This window comes from Urtica dioica, chromosome 10, assembly GCF_054948205.1.
Source record: "Urtica dioica subsp. dioica isolate 48M chromosome 10, U.dioica_male_clone48M_v1_H2, whole genome shotgun sequence".
Classification (NCBI taxonomy): Eukaryota; Viridiplantae; Streptophyta; class Magnoliopsida; order Rosales; family Urticaceae; genus Urtica; species Urtica dioica.
Window position 1 is genome coordinate 18,354,024 of NC_142765.1, and position 16,547 is coordinate 18,370,570.

Below are 16,547 nucleotides of genomic sequence, written 5' to 3' on the forward strand. Positions count from 1 at the left end.
AACAATCCCATGCACCACCTCCGACTTCTGATTCATATTCTCAATATTTTACCGGTCTCGGGGGATCCGGCACCAATCTTCCAGAATATTAGTTTATCTATTGTAATTTTATTTTGTTTTGTGTTTTTTTAATGTCTTTTGAGTTTTCTTGTTGATTTTCTTCCAAATTGCTAATGTAATTGTGTTTGGTATTAGTTTATTATGACCGTTTTAATATTATAATTTTCTTGCAATGTGCAAATATCATTGTTGTATTTTGAAATATTGTTGTCTTTCAAATTATGCAGAATAATAAATTTTATATAAATTAAATAATTTTAGGGATAAATATTAAATAATTATATGAAATTTGGGTATTTGTGCAAATTTTAAAACTTAAAAAAAAAAGCACTTAACAGTGTAATGCTACAAATAACGCTGCATTGTTGTCAAAATACATCCCACGCTATTATAGTGTGGGGAATGCAGGTCAAGTGGAGCGCTAGCGCCAAAATAGGCAGCGCATATAGTGAAAATGAGGAAGAACCGGAAAGGAAGGAGTGGTAACCTTTTGTCATGTATATTACTCTTTTTTTGGAAAACAAAGGGTATATGTATATATTTTTGCTGTCATAGAAGAAGTCAACCCCTTGCACCTGTAGGAAGCATGAGATAGCAAACACTTTGTACCATACTTTTTCATATAATTCATTTTCTTACCTCAGTATTACATAGTTATTATATAATAAATCCATAGAAATTCATGTCACATAATAGCATCTTAGTTTTTAAACTAGGATAAAAGGTAGTTGACACCACCACGTTCTTATGCTGCATATCGATCTTCCAAGAAAAAATTCCAAAACTAAAATATAACCCGCAACAACGCGCGGGTCATCTACCTCGTTTATAACTAAAATAATTTCAAATAACTGTTCTTAATTTGAAGAAAAAAAATACTATTATTGAAAAGATTTAAAATAGCCACTATTCTAAAAATATTAAACTTTAAAAATGTTATTCATTTAATGATATATTGGTTATATCTTATAAAACACAAGTATTTTGAGTGCATTGGCTTCTGTTTTCCTTCTTAATCTCCTCTTTTCCTTTTGTAAGCATCATGGCATTTGGCTCACTTTGATGCTGTTCCATAACCCTTTTTGGTTGAAGTTATGTAAATTACAAGTTATTGTATTGCAGCTTTTTAGAAATTAAAGTATTTCACTCTTTTTCTTTTACGCTATAATTATTCAAAGCAATCAAGTGCGAAAAATTAACAAAAGGAAGTACTTGAAAAGCTCTAGAATTTCACCTCAAGTGAAACCATTAATTTATAAGAACTTTTATCAGCAAAAAGAAGGTATTAAGAAATTAAGCAAGAGAAGCAATCTGATACTCCAATAAAAGGTTACACTCCAAAGCCAAGAGGTTTATCTTATTATCCTTTTGTCATATCTACATAAACTAGATTATAAGTTTATAACCAAAGCCACCAAAAGAAAAGCCGTGTGCCAAAAACTAATTTTCCTAAAAACTTTTGCAAAAAGAAAAGAAAAGGGACAAAAACAAAAAGGCAAAAGCATACTTGTGGCTTGTGCACGGCTTGTCCAAAAGTTCAAACAATATACTTTCAACTCAAGCCATAAAGAAAAATCTCCAGCCATAAAGTTTATTATGATATATTATTATCTAATACCACACAACACAAGGCAAGGCAATCCTCCAACACAGGGTGTTACTTAATAATTGATCAGCCAATTAGCCAATGTAAAGCACTAAGCAAAATTATCCATATCCACAAACACAATGAAGAGCACTATTCAATGTTATAATTCTCATTGTTCAGTGTGAAAATATTTGACACTATGAAACAAGAGTAAGATATTTATTATTGTGAACACCACAGCGCACAGCAGATTGAATTAGTAGAACAGAAACCAGAATACTCAAAAGAACTATACTAGAACCTGTACATATTATTGTGGCTCGGTTTATAAGCAGTCGAATATTACAAAAGAAGAAAGGAAAAGAGAAAAACAAGGTAATTAGATAGAGAAAGTGAAAGCGTGTTTTGTCCAAAGTAAATTACTCACGGTTACACCAAGTCAACAATAATATCTACCCAAAAAATTACAGCCTCACTGCACTCCAGTGATCTCAGAGGAACCTTAATCGAGCCTCTGAAGGGACCTCCCAAAAACACCACTTATGACGGAAACAAGTAAAGTTTACACCTTTGAACAGAAACAATAATTTACAGCGCACAGATCTAATAAACACACACACACAAAAAAAACAAAAACCCATCTAGATTTCTAGAAAACGAGGGACTCAAAATTGACAAAAAAATTAAAAAAAAATCCACCCCAACCCTCCCAAATAAAAAAAAATAACACTTTTTTTTTGTGTTCTGTTTTTTTGCCCCATTCAAACAATCCAGCCGAAACAATTTACAACCTAAAACAACAGTCCTAAACAAGAGATCAATAACCCCCCCCCCAAAAAAAAAGCAATAAATACACGGACCCAAAATATAAAATAAATTAACATGAGAATTTCATTTCAAAAGGTAGTCGAATTAGCACCGTGTAAATTCCTCCCGATCCCGGCCGCCCGGTACCGGCTGGCGTTCATATCTCCTCCGCCGCCGCCGCCGGCCATGGCCGTCAGAGACCGCCACCCTCCTCCTCCGTCCTCGTCAGCGTCCCCGTCATCATCCTCGTCATCGTCCCCGTCACCGCGGCCCCGCATCATCTGCAACATCCGGCGAGCCTTCTCGCGGGCCCGGTCGCTCCCTTTCTCCTCCACGACCCGCAGAGCCTCGACCGCCCCCGCGTCCCTCGCCAAGCCCCGGAACCTCATGTTCCCGTGGCTGAGCGCGAAAAGCGCCGCCACGGCGTTCTCTCGGGTCGACTCCGATCCCGCGGCTCTCCTCCCGAGCATCCCGACGAGGATCGAGACCGCGCTGGCGTCGAGCATCGCGGACCGCCCCTCGGGGCAGGCCGCGAGGTTGCATAGTATGAGGAGGACCCGGCTCGCGGACGATCCCTCCTGCGAGAGCCCGAGGAGCGTCGGGACCGAGCCGAGCCGGACGAGCTTTGCCCGGTTGCTCTGGACCAGTGTGAGGTGGTATAGCGCGAGCGCCGAGTCCTGTCGGGTTCGGTCGGACTCGGACCGGACCAAGGAGTGCATCAATGGCGGGAGAGCTCCGAGGACTCCGATGGCCATCTTGTTGTCGTCTTCGAGGGCGAGGCTGAAGAGCGCTCCGGCGGCGTGTTCCTGCGCTTCGCTGGACCCGGACTTGAGGGTGTCGATGAGGTAAGGGACGAACCCTGACCGGACGATCGAGACTTTGTTGGGCTTCTCGAGCGAGAGGTTGACCAGAGCCGCGATGGCGTTGGTCTGGACGACGGAGTATCGGGAGGCGATCAAGGGTTTCAGGGTCTGGAGGAGCCTCGGCGTGCAGAGCGAGGATCGGAGCTCTTCTCGGGTCCGAGTGAGTTTTCTGAGCGAGATCGCGGCTTCTTCCTGGTCAACCACGTCGTGGCTCTTCATCTTCCGAGTCAGCTCTTCCTCTTCCTCGGAAGTCGCCGGAGCTAGGGATTCGAGGTCCGCGGCGTTGTCGGAGGAGGAAGAGGACGAGTAGTTGTTGTACGAGAGAGGACGGGTTGTGAAAGGCAATGGAGTGCTGGGATTCTCTGCGGAGATCACCACGGACTCCTCCGACGAGGTCGAGTAGAATCTCCGGTGGTTGTGGTGATTGTTCGCCCTCCGTCCGAGCTCCGTCTCGGCGTGGGAGAACATCACCGGAGGGTTGTCCGCCACGTGCTCGATCAGCTCCCTCTCGGAGACCCTGAGCTCGGAGTCCGCGCCGCCGTGGAGGAGACGCTCCACGGCGGCGCGTGTAGGCGCGTGGGGAGGCGGGACGCCGGACTCCTCGCACCAGGCGAGGATAGCGGAGGCGATTGCCTTGTTGGTGATGATCGCCGAGAAGTCCGGTTCGGAACCGTCGTCTATGGCGGGAGAGATTCCGAGGTCGCGGCAGAGCTCGGCGGTGACGCGTTCGAAGGTGTGGCCGGAGGCGACGACGACGGGGTCGGCCATTAGAGAGCCGTGGACTGGGCAGAGGTAGTCCTTGGGCGGTTCTCTGGCGGAATTGGGGTTGGAATCGGAGCTAGGGTTAGGGTTTACCTCTGTTTTGGAGGTTGAGGTTGAAGGAGAGGCAGGGGAGCGATGGTAGAATGAGATCTTCCATTTGTGCCTGCCATTACCGCCCATAATAAGCTCAGCAGCGCCGAGAGGTGATTAAAAAAAAACAGAGATTTCCGGCGTGGAATTGTAGACGGAATTGTTAAATTAAATCATTGAGTCAATAATTGGGGGTTTTGCGATCTAAAAATGGAAGGAAAACTTTGGGTTATTGAGAGGGAGAGAGAGAAAAAATAAGAGACGAGTTAGATTTTGACTGAAAGATGTGGTTTTCTTGAGAACCAGGAAGGAGAGAGAGTAGGAGAGAGAGTCAAATACTCAAAACAGCTATCTTGGTATTATTGTGTAGGCTTTAGATTTTGATTAATAGTCTCGTAATTATAATTTGCCCCTTAAAGTTTACCGTTTCTTATCGTTTTTGCCCCTCGATTTTTAATTTTCTAAAAATTCAGGTAAAACATATTCTTGTATGGGATTTTTGTAGATTTAAACCGAGGCGGCTGTACTACCCCTTATTTTTTAAGGTATCTTATCTCGTAGTATGATATTCTCCGGTATTTGATGAACATTCGGGATATCTCGTATAACGGGGTAAATCGCATTCTGCAGAGTATACCGCAAAAAAAGCATTATGTGGGGGTATTTGAACAACAAATATATATAAATAAACAACTTCTCGATTGGAATACTCAAATATAAATTTAAAATAGAGTTTTGAACATTTCACACATGGAATTTTCATCTCACATAGAACAATCCACACTAAATATAATACAAATCAAGACACATATAATAGAGAGCTCTCACACAAAGCTACACTAAATAGAGTATGTACTACAAGCCAAAGCATAGTAAAAAGAGTTCAGACACACGACTCGTAGCTAGAGTGTCGGGTTCGCTGAAATGTATGAGGTTGTCCGTCTTGCGTTAGACAATACTCGTATCAAGTCATCATCCTTTGAGCATATGAAGTCATATAAGTCTCCACGTGACGGTCGTAGTTATACTAATCTAAACCAACATAAATGGAGTATTTCTCAAAATCTGGTTAGTAACAAATACCAGGGTCGTTCTTAGCTCGTCGGGGCCGGTGAAGTAATCCGTTAAGATGAGGGAGAGACGGAGATGGCGGGGACATGCACGGCCATGGGGACTTTCATCGGATACTCAGGATAAGTATAAGACCCACAATACGGCATAGCTGGATATAAGGATTCTGAGTCCTCCGGTTTAATCGAGAACCCGCCGAAAAATTGCGACAACCGATCAACGTCATTACTAGTAGAAGATACTGACATTGCATCAGAAAAACCTCTGTAGGTGTTGGCTCCATATCCTACCTAAAAAAAAGCTGGATGCATACGGTTGTATTCAAAGTGCTCCAATTCCTTTCGCATGTCGATGATGACGCAATTTAGGAAAGGATTCGCATAGCTAATTTCTGCAATGTTGGAGTTTCATTTCCATAAAGCTTCCACCAATTTGCTATAGACACACTCTCATCTCCTCCCTTACTTCAGAAGGAGACTTTATCACGTACTTATTTTGTACTTCTTCGATTATCTGCAGCAGCAAGGTGATTCTTCACCCTAGTGACACTGCCGCCTTGCATCTCATGGCTACAAAAGTTGCACATAAAACCGTTCGTCTTTTCTTCAAAGGGCGTACAATATTTTTGGGCCGGATCCGAACTCATTCTTTAACTATTAAATATAAATCAACAAAATATATCAACATTAACAATAATGAATAACGTTGTTAATGTTACTAATATTGCATAGTTCAAATCAACAATTGTTAGGCAAATATTGCATAATTTACAATCATTCAACAACGTTGCATATTTAACAATAATGAATAACATCAACCAAGCAATCAATAATAAAGAGATTAATTAAATTTAGATCAAATCAATTACAAATTGAATCTAAATCAATAAAATAAATCAACATTTAACAACAACATGCAATTACTGAAATAATATTAAAATTTGGATTAAAAAACCCATTTCATATCAACAAAAACTACAAAATCAAGTGAATAAATACTCAAAATCTAATGTGTTATTCTTCGTTATATATATATATATATACATTCGGATAAAAAAAAACTCATTTCATATCAATAAAAATTACAAAATCAAGTGAACAAATACTCCAAATCTAATGTCTTATTCTTCGTAATATATATGAAATTCATAATTTCATTACCAAATCAACTTATCAAACTCCAAATCCATTAAAAAAACAACTAAAAAAAAATTAAAAACCCAGATCTGAAAACTTACCGAGCGGGATCGTCGAAATTCAACACCAACTAAAAAAAATGCAAGTGAACATGTTGTTTAAGGCTAGCCACTTTCTTCATTTGGATCTTAATGTGGTAGATGGGATACAAACACACCTTATGTACAATGGAGTCTTATGTAGAGCCAAAATGTCAACGAGGTGGGATGAGCGCGGTGGCGTATTAGGAACATGTAGCAAACAAGTATATCTTCGTGATTGGTGGTCCAACATCGTATTCTCCCTCTTCGATGAGGTGGAGGTTAGCTCTCCAAAAATTGCACTTAGTTATTTGATCATTTGAAGCCGAAGACATTGCTTTTATCAGCAACAAATCGTTCACATCCCACTTTTTTATGAAAGATGGCAAGTACTTGAAATGAGGTGGATATCGAGCACGATTGGAAGCACATGGAAGCTTAAAATCTCGCCAAAATAAAGTTTTTTGTTTGAAGGTTATCATATGGTAGCTGCCTGTGTGAGCTGCTATTTTATAGAGTCGTGTCGTGTAAAACTCAACTTGCACAAGTTGAATCTTTCGAGAATCCAATCTTGAGTTTCATCAATCAAATGATGAACATCTCTGAGATAACTTACTTTAGGATAACCTTACACGATATGTGAGAAGACAATGTGGAGGTAATTTTATCCAAGCAGTGACTGTGACTCGTGTTTAGGATTTGAGCCTCAAATCTGACATAATCACGAAACAATTGAAATCGTAAAAAAAAAGATACACATATTTATAGTGTGTCACTCTCAACGCGAGAGCCACGTACACTTTGCCGCATCAAATTTTACTAATAATCCAAATCGAGAGCTGTGTCACTACAACAAATAGGGCCATTACCGACGATTTTATTCGTCGGTAATAACACCTTAGTCGTTGCTAAATCTATTTAGCGACGATTATTATCGTTGCTAAATGTCCGTGCCTAAATATATTTAGCGACGAAATAGTCATTGCTACATATTTACCGACGACATTAGCGACGATAATGTCGTCTCGAAAAGTATAAACGAAGACATTTTTTAATTTTGTGAAATATAATTAGCGACGATTTAGTCGTCGCTACTTCGCGCGTGATATAGCGACGGAATAGTCGTCGCTAATAACTTCACTCATTACAAGAATTAGCGACGACTTTGTCGTCGCTAATTATTAAGTTTTTATTTTTTTTTCGTTTATGAAATTCTAAAATGAAAAATCAAATAAAAACCAAATTATATTATCAAAATCAACTTATATATAAAATCCAGTTACGATTTCGATAAACGAGAAATATGTTAAACTACATGTAAATAATAATCTACTATACACAAAATATCTAATAAAAGACTAGCCGCGACCTTTGGGTCGTCGTCCTTTTTTTCCTCCGCCTCGACGTGAAATGCTCTGCTGGCGCTGATACTCTGCAAGGCTCAGTGGCATAATGTGCTCATCAGTTGACTGACTCGGACCGCCACGGTGGGAGGTCTGGCTACCGTCAGGTGTCGTCTGCTGGCCGCCCATCGGAGTGTGGACATCGGGCGTCGGAGTGTGGACGCCGGGCGTCGGAGTCCTGGCTGTGGGTCGAAGGAGCCTGCTGCGAACTCTGCGGAAATTTGGGCATAAACGAGCTCAGGTTGAGGCCGAGCACCTGACTCTGTATTGCCTCGGCGAACGAGGCGAGGGTCGACGTGAACACGTCCTGCGAGATATATCCTGGATGCGAAGTCCCAGCCTCCGAACAATAGACTTCGGCGATTTCAGCCGCCATCCGCGCTCCCTGTGGCACCAAGCGTCCGACGCCGGTCAAGTGATCACTCCGCGAACGCATAATATCGCGGATCGCCTGTTGCTCTAGGACATAAATATCAACGGTCGCTCCTTGTTGCTCAGCCTCCGCTCGCAACGTGTTGAACCTATCGACTAATCGATCCTGATATAATTAACTAGTTAGTATATATTAATCGAAAAATAAGACAAAATAAATGTAAACTTACGTAACGTGCGGAGGCTTCAGGAGTCGGCCATTCGGACTTGTCGGACTGATGTTGGCGATTGTAGTTCGCAAACAAGCTCTTGAAAGCGCATGTCTCGCCGCTTTTCTGCATGTAAACAAAATTTCAAGTGTTAGATAGTTTTAACGATTTGATGTATCATATAAACATAAAAATTACGTTCTTCATGCGGTTGGTCAAGAATCCAATCGTCCCCTGTCGACTCTTCATCTTCTTCTTCACGCGATTCGCCTTGTTCTTCGCTTGTATGGCATGTAATATAAGTAAACGTACACGTAAATAACAAATCATATAATAAAAGAGTAAACACATATTTAACGTAAATAATTTGATTATCTTAAACTCATTGCTCGTATATCGTTGTATAAGCGTCTCCCATTCGGTGTCGAGCTTAACGGTCCTCGGTTTCATCGACCGCGCCACCTGTACACTGCTCTTGCAGTCGATGTCGAACCATGACCGCAAGGTATGCCTCCAATCGCGAAGACGGGTCTTCGCGTCTCGAATGATTGCCGCATCGACAATCGCCTTCTTCTTCCTTGTTGTGTCACTATCGACTCGAATGTCGTACTTGTCTCGAATCACTTCTCGGATCTCAGCCTCCTTCGCCGGCCCCACGTTCGCATGCGTCCACCTTGGGACCGTAGGCGAGGTCTTGTCTTGGACGACCAATCCGAGCGTGTTTGCGAACGTCGCGAGATCCGGATCCATCTCTCGCTCTGGCTGTAAGAAAGACTGAAACTCCTCGTTATAAATAACGACTTCCTTCACCCCGAGGCGCCATGCACGCTCAGATCGAATCTCGAGCGTTGGCCCACACACGGCCGGCTCGATCTCCTCGTCTTCTTCTTCGCCGCCATCGCGTACGGGCGGCGACTCGCAATAATTCGGGAGACGCGCTAAGTAGTCATCCACACCTCTGCTGCCTCCAGCTCCTGTAGCCGTAGCCATCTGAAATTCAAAACAAACTTTATTTAGTTATGCATTCGTAATAATTTAAATATGTTAATTTAGTAGTTAAATGAAAAACGTTATATACTATCAATCATCACCGTCTGACAAATCATCTTCTTCCATCAAATCATTGTCGTCAGCTTCTTCGTCATCGATGGACTCTTCTTCTTCAATATTTTCCAAGTTCAGTCCTTCGTTGCTCACGGGCTCTGGTATCGCAGACTGATGACGCGTCGACAGTTAATCCAATTCTGACGGTTCCACCGATAACTGAACTGATGACGAAGATTGACCAAGAATGAGGTCAATATCAGGAAGATCCCATACATTTCGATGATTACACTCTTCGACGATTCGCCAATCAAGACCATTCAAGTTATCTTCCAAGTAGAAAACTTGTTTTGCCTGAGTTGCCAAAATAAATGGCTCATCTTTGTACCATTCTTTTGCCACATACACGCTTGTCAAGTTGTTGTCGTTGCGTGTCCTTTTCCTCGGATCTTGGTCACCGAACCAACAACATTGAAATAAGACGACACGACAATCGTTCTGATAATTCAAGACAATGACGTTTTCTACTTGACCGTAGAAGTCGTGACCTCCTTCACTTGGTACACATACCCCGCTATTCTGAGTCGTTCTTCTGCTACCATGTTGATGATAGATAAATTTAACTCCATTCACTACACAACACGGATACGTCTGTGGTACGAAATGTGGTCCCAATGCCAATGCGTATAATTCGGAGGATACGGGTAATTAATCCGTCTTGGCTCATGCGAAACACCTACATATAACCATTAACGAATCGGTTAGTGTCGAATACCTACATACGGAGTTTAATCATATTCTTTAAGTCAGTCAATACCTTTTCCCAAAACCATTTTGGGAACTCAAGTCGATGCGCTTCTTCAACATCCGGTCGACCTTCTAATTCCATGAGATCTATGTGTTCACTGAAATAAAATTCATCTTCATTTAATACATCATTTAGTGTAAATAATTGAAGTTCATTTATTTCACTCATTTACCTCATGAAATCGTCAATTTCGGGACAATTTCTTAAAATGTACCACTCAGCGAGCAATCGTAAATTCTCATCTAAGCGTATCGTGGTCATCTTCCTGTAAGGCCGACAACTTGATGACTGAAACACCGATAACTCTCGTTCGACATCTTCGAAGTTAGAGGCAACGTCTATTCGTTGGGGCATGTTGAAACGATTCTCAACGCCTTCTAGATACCTTGAGCAGAATGTCAATGCTTCGTCTACAACATAAGCTTCGGCAATTGAACCCTCTGGTCTAGCTCGATTACGCACAAAGTTCTTGAGCGTTCCAAGGTATCTCTCAAATGGATACATCCACCGCATATGAACCGGACCTCCATTCATTGCCTCCTCCGGTAGATGCATTACCAAATGAACCATGATTGTGAAGAAATCAGGCGGGAAAATTTGTTCCAACTTACACAATATCAGCTTCACATCCTCCTGCGCCTTTTCGATGTCTGAAATTACCAGCGTTCTTGAGAAAATAAGTCTGAAGAAGTTGCAAAGCTCTATTATGGCATCTCGAATGGTTCGATCCATAAAAGGACGAATAGCAGGATCCAATAGTCGCTGCATAATCACGTGACAATCGTGAGACTTCAAACCCGTCAACCTCCCGTCCGCGGTAATATTCTTCTTCAAATTCCCCGCAAAACCATCGGAAAATTTGACAGATCTCAAGAACTCAGTAAACCGCTTCCGTTCTGAAGGTGAGTGTATGAAGAAGGCGGTTTCATCCATCTATCTCCCTCTTGGTACAAATGAAGCTCGTGCCTTATGTTCCAGTCCGCCAGAGTCAACCGTGCCTTATCTGTGTCTTTCGTCTTCCCCTCGATGTTCAGCAACGCACCCAGAAGATTGTCGCATACATTCTTTTCTATATGCATTACATCGAGGTTATGCTTTAACGTGAGACTTGACCAATACGGTAACTCAAAGAAAATACTTTTCTTTGTCCAATTCAGCTCACTCACATCGCGCTTTCGTTTCTTCCCGCCGAAGTCAGGGTGCTTCCCTGGCGTTGCATCTCCCACTAATCGCAATTCTCGAAGTATGTCCTTCCCCGGCGTTGCATCTCCCACTAATTGCATTCTCCGTCCATAGCAGTACGGAAAACAACCTGAATAGCTCACCAGTCGAACCATCTCTCAACACAACACCGGTTTTCCACAATTCCTTCAGCTCATCAATAAGTGGTTGTAAAAAAACTTCCATGTCTTTTCCTGGCGCACTACGACCTGGTACAAGCAATGTTAACATCAAGTACGATGTTTTGATGCACAACCACGACGGTAAGTTGTACGCAGTCAAGACTACCGGCCACATACTGTACGATAAACTCATGTCACCAAATGGGTTGAAACCATCGGCGGCAAGTCCAAGCCGGCGTCCCTCGGTTCTGCCGCAAACATGGGATATTTTCGGTCGATCTCATTCCACGTTGCTCCGTCAGCAGGATGTCGCAGTACATCATCCTCCTTAATGCGTTCATTCTCGTGCCACTGTATCTCTAGAGCTGTGTGCCGACTCGCGTACAATCGCTTAAGCCGATCTTTCAGTGGAAAGTAACGCAACACCTTATGCGCTACGTTTTTTTCACCGTCTTTCTTCAGCCACCGGCTCTCATTACAAACTGGACACTCGTCTAGATTGACGTTGTCCTTCCAAAACAACGCGCAATCGTGTTTGCAGACGTGAATCGACTCGTAACCCATACCAAATCGACGCAATTTCGCCTTTGCTTCATAGTGTGACTCTGGAATCGTGTTGCCGATCGGATGAGACTTTTTCAGTATTTTTAGAAGCTGATCAAACGACTTATTCGTCCACTTGTTCATCACTTTCAAATGGATCAACGTGACAACAAAGGAGAGTGACGAATACTCCGTACAACCCGGCCATAATTCTGTGTTCAGGTCGATGAAAATGTCATCGAACTGTCCACTCTGGTATTCTGCATTCGGGTTAATACTGTCATCGTCACCGTCTACGTCGTTGCGATCGAAGATATCGTGTACAGCATCAAACATCCCACCTCCTATTCCGTAATCCGTTTGATACTGCATTACGTCATCTTCTTCCTCCCCGTGAAAGATCCACCTCGTGTAATTCCTCTTAAATCCTCTGATAAAGAGATGATTCTCTATATCAGAAATTTTTTACATCAACACGTTGTTACACCTCTTGCATGGACACTTAACTCGTCCTTCGATGTTTACGTGTTGTCGGGCCAATGCCATGAACTCTGTCATGCCGGCCGCAAACTCAACGCTTAGACGTTGGTCATCGATTATCCAATTCCTATTTGGATAACTCATTTCACCTAAAGATTCAACATTTAAAAATTTAGTAGTTTTCAGATTTTATTTTATAATTTCACGATTCTACCGAAATTTCGGCAGAACCTCCCCTATAAACTTAACAACCCGGCATCAAGCCTTTAACTTTAAAACCTGCATAGAAACATCCTAAAACTAACAATAAATCAAACCTCAGTGGTTCGATTACTAAAATACATAATCCATAACCAACTTTAACAAAATTAATTACAATTTCAATTTTTATTCATTTTTACATAATTTTACCTAATCAATTTTAATTACGAATCCTAACAAAATTCTATTTCATCATTAATCTCTAATCCTAATTTACATATATTTACATATATTTATATTTATACATGTAAATATTTATATCTCTAATATTTATATATCTAATCCTAAATTATATTTATATATATATAAATAATTATATATCTAATTTACATAAATTATATAACTAATTTAAATATTTATACCTAATAATATATATATACATATATATATATATACATATATATATATATATATATATATATATATACATACCGTACGTAGGAACGGCGGGCGGGGAACGGCGGAACGGTGTCGGCGGGCGGGGAACGGCGTCGGCGGCGGAACGGCGTCGATCGGCGGGCGGGGAATCTGTGGATCGGAGGAGAGAGAGAAAAGTGAGGAGAGAGAGAAGTGATGAGAGAGAGAGACTAACCGGAGGAGGGAGGAGGACGACGACACACGGCAGAGCACGGCGACACAGGAGGGAGGGAGATTCGGATCGGAGAAAAAAAATTAGGGCAGCTCGAGTGAAATGAAATGGGGGAACTGCGATATGGTATTTAAAGACATTTAGCGACGATTATATCATCACTAAATGTTTAACTATATATCGTCGCTAAATGAACTTACCTTTTACCAGGCATTTAGCGACGATATTCTCATCGCTAATTGGTTTCATAAATAATTAGCGATGATATTATCGTCGCTAATTCTTCTCGAGTTAATATAATTTGAGGGATTTTTCCCTCTTTAACTTTCGTCAAAATTCGAAAATAATTAGCGACGATATTTTTGTCGCTAATTGGTTACATAAATCTGTAGCGACGAAAATATCGTCGCTAATACTTTTTTATTTAATATTATTGGAGGGATTTTTCCCTCTTCAAAATTGGTCAAAATTCGAAAATCATTAGCGACGATATTACCGTCGCTAAATGAAATGATAACAATATAGCGACGATACTATCGTCGCTAAATAGTTTCCCGCGAACTTAGCGACGACAAAAAAATAATTAGCGACGATATAACCGTCGCTAAATGTCTTTGCCACCAAACTTTGGAATTTTTACCACCAAATTTTCATACTGTTTTAGCGACGACCTAATCGTCGCTAAAAGTATGATTAGCGACGACATATTAGCGACGACTTAATCGTCATTGATAGTTTCGTAACTAAATGTTATATTTCTTGTAGTGTGTCGAAATAATACCCAAATCAGGAGATTCAATTGAACGAGATTCAAAAGTTGAAATTTCACCTGGACCATCAGACTTCAAGAGAACCATGGTGGCAATTTTATCCAAGCACTGAATGTGACCCGTATTTAGGATTTGAGCCTCAAATCCGACATAATCATAAAACAACTGAAATCATAAAGAAAAAAATCACATATATTTTTAGTGGGTCACTCTCAATGCAAGAGTCACGTCCACTTTGCTTTAACAAATTTTGCTAATAATCCAAATCGAGAGCTGTGTCAAAATAAACCCAAATCAGGAGATTTAGTTGAATGAGATTCAAAAGTTGAAATTTCACCTCAACCGTCGATAGTTTTAGTCATGACATTTATAAAAGGGAATTAATTTTTGTCCCGAATCGTAAACCGTGACGATCCACTCACGTGCTGACACGTGGCAACGAACTGCCACGTGTCAGACCGTGAGTGGATCATCACGGTTTACGATTCGGGACAAATAGCATTGCTCTTTATAAAACGACCCAAAAAAGCTTATTAGAAAAAGAATAGGGCTAACATCGGCATATATAGTATAAATAAAAAAGAAATAAGACTAACATATATTAGTCTAAAATTGACAAAAAGTCTTTATAATCTTACTAATAAATTAAACTCTACGCCTCGATAACTCGGTATCGAGAGCCTAAATGGTATGTCACCCTGACTTTTTTTTTTTTTTTTTTTGAGTTCATATGTCATCCTGACTTGAAATTTTAGAATAATCGGAATAAACGGTCAATGTTTTGTAATACGGGTTTATATGTACTTCATTGAAGTTTGCGTGGTGCTAAATTAAAATTTATGATAAGTGGAAGGGTCAAATTAAGAAATAGCAAGCAGCTTAGGGACCCATTTTTAAATTTAATAGTATTTTCTTTCCATTTGACCAGTCGCAGCTCACCAACTCGATTGGGTCTTTGTCCCTGTTAACCAGTGTTTTGGAGCTAAAATTTATTTATTTTCATATATTTGTCTCAACAAAAATTACTTCCTTTACTTTCTGGAAGAGGTCCCAAATATATATATATATATATATATATATATATATATATATATATATATATATATATATATATATTAGGTAGAAAACCAAATATTGTTTCTCTGGAAAACTTTCCCAGAAGCTGTACTATTCGGATAATTATAAGAAAAAAAAATCATGCATAAATTTAGGATCATGGGAAAAGTTAATTGACTTTTGCATATTTGTCAAAGCTATTTTTATAAATTTCATGAAATTACTAAGTGTATAATTTTTTTCTCAACACATTTCAAGCTTAATTTTACGTGTTTCTTGTATAATAAATGTCAATAAAGTTATTGAATATGACTAAAAGGAAGATTATGTCTCACATTTATGTGCTCCTTTATTTAAGTAATGAGAAAATATCATGAATTGAGTTCTGCAGAGATGTTGAAATATCTATAATAAAAATGTATACACTAAACTCTCTTACATTTTTCAAGATCAATTTTGGATGTTTCTTACATAACCAATTTCTACAAGTCATTGAATTGACACAATATGATTAATTAATTTTTTTGTTTGTATCTTGTTTTGTGTCCCTTATTAAAAATATTAATAAAGATTCCCAAGTATACCCTATAATATTCTATGTGCATTTTTGACAGCCATTTAAGATTTTTTTGATCCTCTGAAAATGAACACGTACGGTGACCACTCGCTTTGTTTGACTATTCCTTAATGAGATTATAATATTAGAAACAAAAATCATTGACTAGCAAAAATTGTCGTGGTACTTCGACGTGTAAATATGGCAAACAAGTTTCTAATATTTCATATAACGCGGCTGCCTAGGAACAACATATGACAACATAGTTTTAGGGTATCAATGAGAAGCTTTTTAAGGGATACTAAGTATGCCTTTCAACGTCTTATTAATCTACAGGCTAATTGCTAAAAAAAGGGCATATAAAAGACATCTTATTAACCATATTAAGCGTCCATTAAAAATAATTGGTTGAAACTTGATTATCAATTTATTTGTGTTGGTGCGTGAATATTCGAAAACCCGCCCCGTGATCAGAATCCATCTCTGACAAGTATTTAATGCCCCATCCGAAGGAGATATTGAGTTTAAAACTCAATTGAGACCTTCGTCTTTGAAATCCGACGAGTGATCCAAGAGGTTTGTCTGGACCTTCTGACCCAAGTGGCGCTTCAGTGAATCTCACATGTCTTAACTCTCACGACAATTTGTTGTATGAT

The 16,547-nt window shown here is 40.2% G+C and overlaps 1 protein-coding gene across 1 annotated transcript; it reads right to left on the reverse strand.

Annotated features, from left to right (window-relative positions):
• Positions 1-1,938: 1,938 nt before the first annotated feature.
• LOC149383703 (U-box domain-containing protein 38-like) lies at positions 1,939-4,484 on the reverse strand. The gene has a single exon (XM_089629167.1). It carries the CDS (start codon positions 4,258-4,260, stop codon positions 2,545-2,547), a length of 1,716 nt encoding a protein of 571 aa, XP_089485293.1. The 5' UTR covers positions 4,261-4,484; the 3' UTR covers positions 1,939-2,544.
• Positions 4,485-16,547: the final 12,063 nt, after the last annotated feature.